The sequence below is a fragment of the Euwallacea fornicatus genome, chromosome 14, assembly GCF_040115645.1.
Source record: "Euwallacea fornicatus isolate EFF26 chromosome 14, ASM4011564v1, whole genome shotgun sequence".
NCBI lineage: Eukaryota > Metazoa > Arthropoda > Insecta > Coleoptera > Curculionidae > Euwallacea > Euwallacea fornicatus.
In genome coordinates, this window is record NC_089554.1 from 401,313 (window position 1) to 414,638 (window position 13,326).

Here is a 13,326-nt window from a genome sequence, read left to right on the forward strand (position 1 = left end):
ATTTGTGACGCCGGACGGGCATTTTGAGTACTTGCGTGTACCCTTTGGCCTATCGAACTCTCCTGCGGTGTTTCAACGAGCAATCTGTAGAGCACTAGGGAAACTGAAGGACGCAGAGGCGTTGGTGTATTTGGACGACATAATCATTCCATCTAAGACCATACGGGAGGGGCTCGAGAAACTCGATAGGGTACTAGCCTCGCTTACCGTAGCAGGTTTTACCTTGAATATCGATAAATGTAAGTTTCTCGAGAACCGTATTCTTTACCTTGGCCATGAGATTTCCCTAGAAGGTATAAGACCAGATAAAAGGAAACTGATCGCTTTATTTGATGCGCCTGACCCGAAAAATGTAAAACAGACCCGACAGTTCATGGGTTTAGCTAGTTACTTTCGAAAATATGTTCCAGAGTTCGCCGCACGTACGGCTTGCATCACAAAACTAACGAAAAAGGATGTGCCATTCGAGTGGGGACTTGACCAGAAAATCGCCAAAAGTTACGTTTGTGCATTTTTAAGCCAGTACCCCCTGTTAGCAATTTTCAACCCAGCGCTAGACACTGAGCTTCACACAGACGCGAGCTCCTTAGGATATGGGGCGATTTTGTTCCAAAAGCACGACAACAAATTGAGAGTTGTGTCGTATTTCTCGAAACGAGCCACAAAGGAAGAATGCAAGTACCACTCGTACGAACTCGAAACACTAGCTGTGTATTACGCCACAAAGCATTTCCGTGTCTACCTATTAGGGATTCACTTTAAACTTGTCACCGACTGCAATTCGCTGAGATTGACACAAAAAAAAAGGGATTTGGCGCCAAGAGTTGCAAGATGGTGGCTTTACCTACAATCCTTTAATTTCGACATTGAATACCGAAAAGGCAAATACATTCCTCACGTGGATTATTTCAGTAGGAACATTCCGCAATCTACAGGGGAATCTATCTACGCAGCCCCCGTAAACGTTCTCACCACCGATAACTGGCTCAAAATTAATCAAAAACGTGACCCCGAAACACGCGAAATCAAATCAAAACTACTGGACGGTTACCTGACTCACGAATACTTTTGTCAAAACAACATTTTGTTTAGGAAAATAAACCCTGGCCAAAATCCACCAATCTATAGAGCATTTGTCCCTAAGGGGAGCAGACTAGGGTTACTAAAAATATTTCACGATGAACAATCTCATGTAGGACCTGACAAGACGTTTTCTAAGATAAATCACTATTTTTGGTTTCCACGGATGGCCAGATTTGTTAAAAAATACTGCGATCGATGCCTAAAATGCATTGCGAACAAGAAACATACTGGACCCAAACAGGGACTGTTACACCCTATCAATAAAATCCCAATTCCTTTTCACACCGTACACTGCGACTGTGTCGGCCCGTTCCCTACATCACCAGACGGTTATAAGCATGTCCTTCTTATAATCGATGCCTTCACAAAATACCTGTTTCTAATCCCCTTAAAAACCCTTTCCGGCCCCGAGACGTGCGAGAAACTAAAGACTCATTTAACTATATTTGGAAACACTAAACAGTTAATATGTGATAGAGGAACCAATTTCACCGATCAACAAGTCAAACAGCTACTGTCAGAATTACAAATTACACAACATCTTATTGCCAAAAGTGCCCCACGTGGAAATGGCCAAATTGAAAGGTACGTCTCGACAGTGTTGGACTTGCTCAGAGCGGACTTAAATGGTAACAAGTCAGGATGGACGAGCGTCCTTTCGAAGCTACAGCTGACTCTCAATACGACCATCCAAAAAACAACAGGCTTCTCCCCACTTTATCTACTTACAGGGCAAACCATAGATACTCCAGAGATTCAAAATTTAACGGAAATTATCAAGCCTGTAATAATTACCAACAGAAATCTAGATGATGACCGCAAAACAGCTCATAAGCGCTCATTGCAGTACGGGTTAGAGTCAAAAGAAAGATTCGACAAAAAGCGACGCATGACAAAAATTTTTGAAGTAGGTGACATAGTTTTTCACCCATCCGGGAACTCACACCTGTCTAAATTAGACCCGAAATATGAAGGTCCATTCGAAATTTTGCAGATATTGCCTAACGATCGGGTAGAGATTAAAAATTTAGCCACTAACCGCAAAAGAACTGTTGCCAAGGACATGATGCGAATATGGCCAGGCGAATTTCAAGAAAACGAAGTTTGAACTGTCCATTGATAATTCTCGATATTGCTGTACTTTATACGCTTGCTATTTCATATCTCTAGTAATAATCTGTAAACCTTGTTATGCCATTGCTATTAGGTGTGCCGCACAATGGATGCTCGTGTGAGCTTTATTAGTTAATAGAAACATAGGTTAATTAAATGGTTCCATGTTACACTGCTAAAAAAAAAAAAAAAATAAATATTTAAAAAAAAAAATAATAACAATAAAATTGTTGAAAGACGTGCTCTTTGCGATTGGGTCACGAGTACCTAAACGTTGAAATGACGTGCTCTTTGCAATTACATACTCAAAAATTGTTGAAAGACGTGCTCTTTGCGATTGGGTCACGAGTACCTAAACGTTGAAATGACGTGCTCTTTGCAATTACATACTCAAAAATTGTTGAAAGACGTGCTCTTTGCGATTAGGTCATAAGGATCTAAACGTTGAAACGACGTGCTCTTTGCAATTGCAAAAAAAAAAAAAAAAAAAAAAAAAAAAAAAAAAAAAAAAAATAACGCTTTGTAAATTGCTAAAATATAGTTGTTAAGGTGTAAAAGTAGCTTTCACCAACGGCAAGGCAGGGTGACAATACTTTAACATTGTAGACTTACTAAGGGTAAAATCCGAGAACGAATTTTAGGTCAGAATTGGCCGTGTGAGCTTTTATGAAGAAAGTGATACAAGGGTGTTTATCGATTCGCCTAATGTGAGTGTGAAAATACATGCTGTCTCATAAAGATAGTGCTATAACCTGGCCTTAGGCATAAGGACAATGTTACGAACACTTGGTACTGTCTTATCACATTTTAGAAATGGACTTAGCCTGTAATAGTTAAATAGATTATCGGTGATAAAAGATAAATAGGGCCTGTTTATAATCTCGCCAAAAATATATGGAAGTGTGAAGGGAGTGATTCAGGGATGCGAGCGTGGGAAGAATGTGGAGGCCTGGGTGCCGGTTCTGGTGAAAAAGAACAGGTGCACCCAGGGTGACTCGGATACATTATGTGTGGGGGGGCATTCGACCCCCGATCTCAGAGAAGTAAAGAAGTACTGCCAAGACTTGTGCTTTATTTCACCCTCCTTCATTACCCTTAAAAACAATTTTCTGACATATATATATACGGGTGTTTTAGAATTATGATGACAAATCGATAGAGGTAATAGATTATCGAAAAATAAATATAGTTTACTTAATAAAAGATTGTCTTATGCCCCGTCATTTCTAAGATACAGGGTATTAAAATTCTCCTTTTTTTTAGTTTATTTTAAAATTACTGGGACTATTGGAATGAAAATTGTTTTCGTAATCCGATAAACTTGATGGGCATAATTACAATTTTATACATAATAGAGGACGCTAGTTATACATGTATCATTACATATTTTCTTCCAAAACTTTTTAAAATTTAGATTTATCGGTAAAAGAGTTCAAAAATATTAAAGAACTGCCAATTGTGCATAAAAATGTTACTCTTAGTAAAATACTCTAAAGTGACTGGTTGTTCAGAAAAATGACAATTATTGTCATATCGACTTTAAACTCAATATAACGCAAGAGAAGCCGAAAGAATTTATCAAGAAAGATTTCCTATTCGACAACATCCTAGTAGAGCAAAATTTCCAGCAATTGTTAGACGCTTGCTTGAAAGTGGTATATTGTTGCTTAATAGGCATGATGTTGATGCACCAAGAAGAGTTCGTTCTGAACAAGTAGAACGGGACATTCTCCAAAGAATTGAAAATCAACCATCCACGAGTAATTGGGCAATTGTTAATGAATTGGAAGTTTCAAATTCGACAGTTTAGAGAACTTTGAACCAACAACATCCATATCATCCACAAAGAGTGAATGCACTGATCCCTGATGATTGCCCGAGGCGTAATTAGTTTTTGTCATTGGTACTTTTGGCGCATTGCAAGAAATCAGAATTTTGCCAAATTGATACTATTTAGTGATGAAGCGCAATTTACTAGAGACGGATATTTCAACTTCCACAATAGTCACGTTTGGAACGAAGAAAATCATCATTTGACGCACACTGAAAACCACCAGCGCCGCTTTTCAGTCAATATTTGGGCTGGAATAACAAGTAACCATTTACTAGATCCTATTGTACTACCACATCATTTAAATTCAAACAGATATTAGCAAATTTGATGTGATAATTGACCAGAGCTTTTGGAGGATATGCCTCTAGTAGTACGTAGTAAAATGTAGTATCAGCATGATGGTGCTCCAGTTCATTCTTCCAGAGCAGTAAGAGATCATCTTAATGAGGTTTATGGAAGACGCTGAATAGGTAGATTTGATCCAGTGGCATGGCCTCCTCGTGCCCCTGATTTAACTCCCCTGGATTGTTTTCTTTGGGGTCATGTGTACGGTTTAGTGTACACGAAACCAGTAATAAATGTTGAAAAATGAAGTGAAAGCATTTTCAATGCTTTTGATGTGTTTCGGAATACCCCAGGAATTTTCCAAAGGGTACAACAAAATTTGTTACGACGGTACAATTTATGTGTTGACCAACGCGGTCATCACTTTGAACATTTATTGTAATATTAATGTTTATTTCTTTGTAATTAGATAGTATTAAAAGCAATGATAGAAAAACCTCAGAATTTTTTTAAAAAAGCGTTTAAATTCTATATGACAATAATTATCATTTTTCTGGACAACCGTTCACTTTAGAGTATTTCACTTAGAGTAACTTTTTTATGCAGAATTGGCAGTTCTTTAATATTCTTGAACTCTTTTGAAAATAAATCTAAATTAAAAAAAGTTTTGGATGAAAATATGTAATGATACACGTATAACTACCGCCCTCTATTATGTAAAAAAAATTTCATTATCCCCATCAAATTTATCGGATTACGAAACAAAGATACACCAATTTTCATTTCAATAGTCCCAGTAGTTTTAAAATAAACTAAAAAAAAAGAAAAAAAAGTAGAATTTTAATACCCTGTATCTTAGAAATGACGGGTCATTTATTAAATAAACTATATTTATTTTTTGATAATCTGTTACCTCTATCGATTTGTCACCATAATTCTGAAACACCCTGTATATATGGATATATGATATATGGATAATCTTGTAAGTATTGGAGATAACAGAGACAATTTGACGATTCAAAACGTCTGCAATTCTTATGAACATTAAGGGCCCATTCATTAAAGTGCTGATGGCAACTTTACAAAAAAACATTCATGGAATCCAAGAAACTGACTGCTTTCAATCAATAGTTTCTTGCACAGTATACTTTAGGGAAAATGTACCAATTCTTGATTTATTGTCGATAACGAAACAATAAAAAAAAGTTTTGCTCTTCTTTCCATTGACATTCACAGAAGAAATACTTACGGTAAATCTTCTACACCAAACAGATAACCATCGAATATCTCTAATTCGTTTTCCCATCGGTAGCCTGAGGATAATATTCGTGTTGTTGTGAGCCTTTAAAATTGGCGGATCTCTGAAACAAAGCCATCAATTACCAATGAATTCCATCCGTAAAATCGCCGCTAAACTAAAACGGAGTTGGTTTTATTTCCTGTTTTATTGAGCCCCAGGGATTTGTACTGGATATACGAATCTAAATTTCCCATAATACCCGTTGAGATTTCCCTAATATAATATACTGATCGATATAATCTCTGATACTCCAACGCAGGATCCTGCAATATGCAATAGAACACAGCTGATGTCCGCCACATAATTAACCAGGACAAGACTTTGAATGATGCAGCCGACGTATTTCGCCACAACTATTCAAGAGGGGACAGCCCCCAATTATCCTAATGGTAATATCCGTATCCGTTTGATGATTTAAGTATTCGCCACCCATCGAGAGAATGCTTCGTGAAAGGGTGGCAACACCCCTTGCGTCCTACCAGATATTTAATCAGGCAAACTTTGAGGGGTGTTCTCTGAAATAATTCTCTTTAACACGGGATTGTTACTGGTACTAAATAGTATATTATTAGACGATCATATAATAAAAGTTATCATACTCGATGCAGAAGTTTTCATCAGGAGCGATGTTCATTAGATGCGAGTACAATACTACACATTGTCAACAGATAAGGATCCATATCTAACCCAATCAATGCAGAAATTGCTTTAAAAAAATAACGCATACTAATCAAATCCATAAGCTTTTTAATCTACCCATATCAGATTGTAATAGCTCTTTGAAGACGTGGAGTTACTTTAATACCAATTTTCTCGGTTATGGGAGTGTTCTCTTAAAATTATCATTTTTTAAATTGAAATTTGAGGAAAGGAAAGCTGAAAAGAAAGTTGCACTAGAATACAACCTGTTAAGCAGCAGTTGAAAAATAAAGAAATTTCATGTTGAAAAGCTTTTGTTTTTAAGGAAGACCATTATAGCACAGCTTCCAAGAGAGTGTCTAATTTTAATTATAAATCACAAGCCTGTAATATAATTTTTAGTTTCTGGGATATGCGGTAACTTGACCAATCTATTAGTGAGGCAAAACTTATTTTTCAAATTTAACAATTTAATTAGCTGTTGGGCAACGTCAATATACTCAGTGAATTGGAAACGGAATTTCGTCTAACCAATACTTTAAATTCAGTGACAAAAATCAAAGATAAGTTTACCTTAATTTTAGGTTCTGCAACACTCTGTATGTGACCTTTTTATAATGCCTTATGTTTCACCTGACCTAAATAGATTCCTTAGCTAAGTTTAAATTCGGAAAATCAACTCTTAATTGACCGGCTACCATTAATCAACCCAACTCTCAGTGTCTTTATCCGTGACAAGTCAATCGGAAAACCCCGTATATTTTTCACGGGGTTCAGGCCTATTTGTTTTAGTAGGCCCCGAAAAGACCCCCCTTTGTTAGTCCCTGATATTCCCAAGTTGCCAAGTCATCAGTTGCAGGATGATTGTATGGGATGTTTCAAACTTTCAATATCATTTATTACACTGAGAATTTAATCTGCTTTAATGACATCTACCCTCTTTCCTTTTGCCGTTTACGTGTCTCTTAGCCAAAATGAAGAGGGTTTTTTCCACTCCAGTTTTTTTCTGTTTTCGGCTAAAGAGGAGAGTCGGGATAAGTGACCAAATGAAAACTAACCCATACTGCAATATATCAATCAATATCAATCTTTTAAATTTTTTATGAAATTGTATAATTAAAATTTTTCTTTTAGCTTTTTTTACATTTCTCACACGACCCGATTTTCGAAAATTCCTATTCAGGACAGGAAGATTAAGTTGTTCAGGTCATTGCTGGCTCCCAAACCGAAACTTACTATCTTACATGGGACTACTGCCACTCAAAAAGATGTGAAGTATTTGGAAATATATTAGGATGAGGCCTTGAGGATGCGTCCAAAGGAGCGCGGAAGCAACGAAAGTCTATTCATTATGAACTTAGATTGGAGAATCGAAAACTGGTGGAAAACCGTGCTTCATTGTAGTACTCAATGATTTTTTTCCAGTTTTCTGCCTTTGAGAAAGTAGTCTACCTAGTACTACGACTGTTCCTCAAATTTTTCAGGAGTCCTCTGAATACAGGACAGAACACAATTTTCAAGTTTCAAGAGCTACAAAAAAAAATTACATAAAAAATACATTAATTTGAGAAACTGCTTATCCGGTAATTCACCGTTCAATTTCATTTTATCTGTTAAAGGTGTCAACTGGCATTGTCATTTACGTCCAATACGTCACTTATTTAGTCCTAATTCAAGTTTTAAAATATGATCAAACTTAATAATATTTAAACAAAATTAATTTGACTTATCGATATTGTTCAAATATAGAGGCCCAAAAGAAAATAAACATTTTCTAAAATCGCTGGATCACAAAACATTGCAATATCCTAATGAAGTACTGCAAATTGACTATTGCTATTTGCTTGGTATCAAGATCCGTTTACCCCTAAACACTCCACTGTAGGAACTGCTTTAATACCAATAAATAAAAATAAGCTCAAGGCTTAAGGTGGTTTAAAAGGACAAGAAAAAGCGTTGCTGAAGAAAACGAAACAATCCTGATGGCGCTTCAAGGGATTGGAGGGCTTATAAAAATCGATCCCCGTAAACGTTTACAATTGTCGGGATTTTGAATTCCTACTTTTCCTTTTAGTTGCCCAAATGTGTCTGTATTTTCAAATAATACGATATCTCGGCAACCATCGGATAATGTATGAATACGCGTACATTTCACTAAATCATTAAATTCGCTGCACCATAAACCTAATAATTAAAACCCAAATAATAATGGCTATTTAGTCCTATGCAATTCATGACGTTTCAATTAACAGAAATCAGATACCGGGATCATTACCCGTGTTTAATCCGACGGTTAATAAAATCTACATATCACGAATAAACAGCGGCATCAAGGGTCGTCGTCTGCGTCCCAGTTGGGAGAATCTGATACGGTGAAATTGAAGTCCACATTGCAAGTAGTTCATCGTGTTCATTTAAATGCAAATGAGGCTGAATCACAGACCCTTGGGGGCCTTCTCAGGAATAAGGACGATTGGAAGAGTTCAAGGTTCAGAGAAAGTATCTAACTTCGATTCGATTATTACGAAAACAAAAAGATGGGACAGGGAGGTCCCATACCATGGCCACCGCGGTCACCGGATTTTAACCCTATTGATTATTTTCTGGGGTCATTTAAAAGATCTAGTTTATGCAGAAAATGTAGGCACATGACAAGAATTATTTAATATAATTATTTACTGTACTAATGACATTAAAACAATTGTCCTACGGTAATTAGAAAGTCAATCACATAATTGTCCATCCTGCAAGTTAAATGCATAAAATCCAATGGTTTCCATTTTGAAAATATTTTAAAGTAATAATTGGTAATAGTAAAGAGTATTTCAATTGGGGCGGATTGATGTTGGCAGCTTATGGCGACCATGCTGTTTTGGCGGCATCTGTCTAACCTGTTGTTTATTATTCAGTCATTGATACCAAATGATAATGATATGATATCAAATTGAGTGTTCATTAGTGCAAACGTTACACGTGTTGAGCTCATTTTACAATAATCACAGTTGCCCTGCCAAGTCGATTCTCCAACATTTGGTGGCCAAATCGAGACGACCCATGCGGTAAACAACCAGCCAACAGCCGTAAGTCAAAGGAATGCCAGATCGGCCGAGAAAATCGCCGCTGACCGTGAAAGTGTGGAGGAAGACCGGTGGCAATCGATTCTTCGTCATGCACAAGAACTGGAACTGGACTTGGGCTTGCACTCATAAGATCTAACTCACCCAGGAGCTCAGAGTTACGGACCATAGACAACGCCATTTGATAACCGATTGGGCTTTGAAACGTTTGGAAGAGAACCCCAATTTTTGTCGAAAAATAATTTTTAATCGACGAGCCATTTTTTTGAATGAATGGCTATGTGAACAAGCATAATTGCCGCATATGGGATAACGCCAACTCACACGAGATTCACCAGGTATCAATGCATTCACAGAAAGTTACTGCTTGGTGCGGATTTTGAGCCGACGGCGTCATTGACCCGTTCTTTTTCGAAAACGACGTTAATGACGCGATCACCATCAACAGCGAGGGATACAGAAGGTTATTAGGTAATTTCTTTTGATCCGAATTGAACAATATGGACGTGGACGATATGTGCTACGTCCCACACGGCGGACGCTACGATGGACTTTTTACATGAACGATTTGAAGGTATGGTTCTCTCTCGCAGAGGTAACGTGAATTGGCTACCAAGATCGTGCGATTTGACTCCACTAGACTTTGTCTTGTGGGAGTTTCTAAAATCGCAGGTTTACGTCAATAAACCGTAATCGACCAATGCCCTTAAAGTCAACATAACCCAAGTCATCGCTCAAATTCAGTCAGATCCATATGGCAGAGTCATTGAAAATTGAACCACTTGGATCAGTGCCACCGTGAAAAGCCACGGCGGGCATGTGAATGATGTTATATTTTCCACATAATGGCACATATGGACCTCTCATATAAAAAAGAATTTCGTTGATATCTCACATACTGCTCATTTTATTTCATTGCAAAATCGAACCCACTCTTATTGAAAAACCTTATATACAGAGTGAGTCGGGAGGATCGTGCCAAACTTCAGGAGCGTGTTGTACATGAAAAATAAATGTAAAAAAACTCAAATGTTGTTATCCGATTTTCGTTTGTTTACAAGTTATAGCGTAAATAAAATTAAAACATAAAATTAAAAAAATTTATAAATTTCATAAGAAATTCCATAAATTAACGTTTGGATATCATAGTAAATGTTCAAAAATATTGCCATTAACTTCTAAACATTTTCGGCTTCGTCTATGAAGAGCATTCGTTGCGCTCCTGATTGTTTCATGTCTTTCTTTAATAGCAGCTGCAGCATTTCTAATGCGTTGAATTAGTGCATCTTGAGTGTCCACTTTTACTCTGTACACTTCAATTTTAAACCAACCCCACAAACAATAGTCTAGTGGTGTGAGGTCTGGAGACCTTGGAGGCCAACTAATAGGGCCACCACGACCAATCCAACGTCCAGGAAAGGTACGTTTGTGGTAAATAGAATCTTAGTTAAAAAATTTTATTTACGCTATAACTTGTAAACAAACGAAAATCGGATAACAACATTTGAGTCTTTTTACATTTATTTTTCATGTACAACACGCTCCTGAAGTTTGGCACGATCCTCCCGACTCACCCTGTATACAGTTTCTCATTTAAAACTGTGATTGAAGATTACTCAAAAACAGTACGTTGTATGAAAAAAAATTCGAAATAAAATTTGTCCGCTAAAGAGGAGGATATGTCCTGAAGATAGTGACTTTTATCCAAAACGTCATTTTAATATCATTTAAACGACAACTTTTTTTTAAATAGACATTGTAGACCTTAAAAAAATGAATATCTTTTATTTGAACAATATTTTTACTAGATGTTTCGCTCCGGAGTTATTCTTGATTTTTGCCAAATTTTTGAAATAGTCTAAATTATTGCATTTTTTTCTAGAAATGTTTTGCAATGCGCATTGTTTTTAAAACTTATAACAATCTTTCCGTCCAATAAAAAAAAGGTATTTCTATTAAAAAAAAAAAATTCTCATGTAAAAATTTATCTTTTAACAAGGTTTACAAGAAATCGATATTATTTTTTTGACAATAAACCTAATTGTTTTGTGTGAAATTATTTAAAAGTTTTTTTTTTCATTTCAAAATTCAATAATTTAAATGGATCGCTACACTTTAGACGAAAAATTAGAAATGGTTTTTATTTATGGAGAGGCGGGAAGAAATGTTAGTCGGACAGTGGAACTCTATGCTGGAAGATTTCCGGATGAAAAAAGTTCCAATGTTGGACGACTTTCAACAGTGTCATTAAAAATTTCAAAGAAGTGAAGACGTTGAAAACAAAATAAACGCAATCGCTCGCGAAATGAAATTCATGAAGGCAATCAAATAATAGTTCTTTTAGCCTGTTGCCTTCGATCCCCATATAAGTTATCGTCAAATTGCTACTACCTCAGGAATATCAAAGACAAATGTCTAAAAAATTTTTTTAATGTGAATAAATGCCATCCTTACCATATTTTTTTACATCAGGAATTCCATGGAACTGAATTTAAAAACCGAGTCAATTCTTGTAATTGGGCAAGGCAACAATTCAATTAAAATACAAATTTTTTCTCTAACGTTTTTTTTTCCAACGAATCCACATTAACGAACCATGATGCAGTAAATCGTTATAATCTGCATTTTTGGAATGCTGTAAATCTACACTGGCTTAGAAAAGTTGAACATCAAAAACTATGGTCAGTGAATGTATGGTGCGGTATTATTGAGGAATACTTAATTGAATTTTTCTTCATTGAAAAACTTGAATAGAGAAATGTACTGCAATTTCCTGCGTAATAATATTCCGGAATTGTTAGAAAACGTTCCACTTGCGATTAGACGAGTGATGTGGTATCAGCATGACGGCTGTCCAGCCAATTTTTCTAGAATGTCTCGTGAAATTCTGGATGAAATGTATCTAGATAGATAGATTGATTGGCACGGTTCAGTGAACTGGCCTGCTAGGTCGTCTGATTTGAGCTCACTAGATTTTTTTATCGTTTTTTGTTAAATAACAAAGTTTATGCAGAACTACCAACAACTGTAGAAGACATAAAAAGGAGAATTGAAAATCCGTGTCAACTGATAAACGGGGAGATGTTGCACAGTGAAAATATTTTTTGTCAAATAAGAGTTGTGACGTGTTTGGATCACGAAGGACATTCTTTTGAACATTTACTTCCTTAAATTTCTCAAATCAGGATTATAAATTAATTTGCCAAAGATAAAAAATATACTTTTTTTAATAGAAATAATTTTTTTTGATTATATAAAAGTATTGTTATAAGTTTTAAGCAGAATATGCATTGCAAAACATTTCTAGAAACAAAAAGACAATAATTTCGACTATCTCAAATATTGGACAAGTATCAAAGATAACTCTGCAGCAAAAATTCTAATAAAATAAATGTTTAAATAAGATATTAATTTTTTTGAGGATCTGTAAAAAATACGATGTTGCCATTTAGGAAAAAAGGTGCCCTTGAAAAAAACTTAAAATGACATTTTGCTGAAAACTCACTATCTTCATGACATATCCCTCTCTTGACCGGACAACTTTTATTTGAAACCTTTTTCATACAACATACCGCTTTTGAGCAATCGTTAATCACATCGTTAAATGGGACTCCTTGAATAGCAAATTTTTCGTTTCTTGTATAAATTTTTGAATCACTTCCTAAAGATAGTAAAAATAAGTCTTCCTTTTCTTTTCTCTCGTTATTTTCATTTTAAAATGTTTTGTATATCGTAATTAATTTTTTCCATTATGATTCCATTAAATATTGCGTGGCCCTCGTTTTGTTATTAATTTGAATATCCAATTTTGAAATACAGTGTATTCAAGATTAGGATGGTAGGAATATCCAAAACTGAAGCATCTTTCAAAACTTCGTTTTTTATGAAAATGAATGTTTCATGAAGAGTCTGACAAATTTGTTTACTGGATATAACTGTTAGTTCATCTAAACTTTCGCAAATTTCCATAGCAATTTTTCGAAAATTCGCATACA

At 35.8% G+C, this 13,326-nt stretch overlaps 1 protein-coding gene across 1 annotated transcript in view; it reads right to left on the reverse strand.

Annotated features, from left to right (window-relative positions):
- Positions 1-13,326, reverse strand: part of LOC136343309 (protein Skeletor, isoforms B/C) — a 55,749-nt gene that overhangs the window by 19,592 nt on the left and 22,831 nt on the right. The window contains exon 3 of the mRNA XM_066289966.1: positions 5,565-5,676. Coding sequence (XP_066146063.1) covers positions 5,565-5,676 — 112 coding nt within the window. The remainder of the gene's footprint in view (positions 1-5,564; positions 5,677-13,326) is intronic.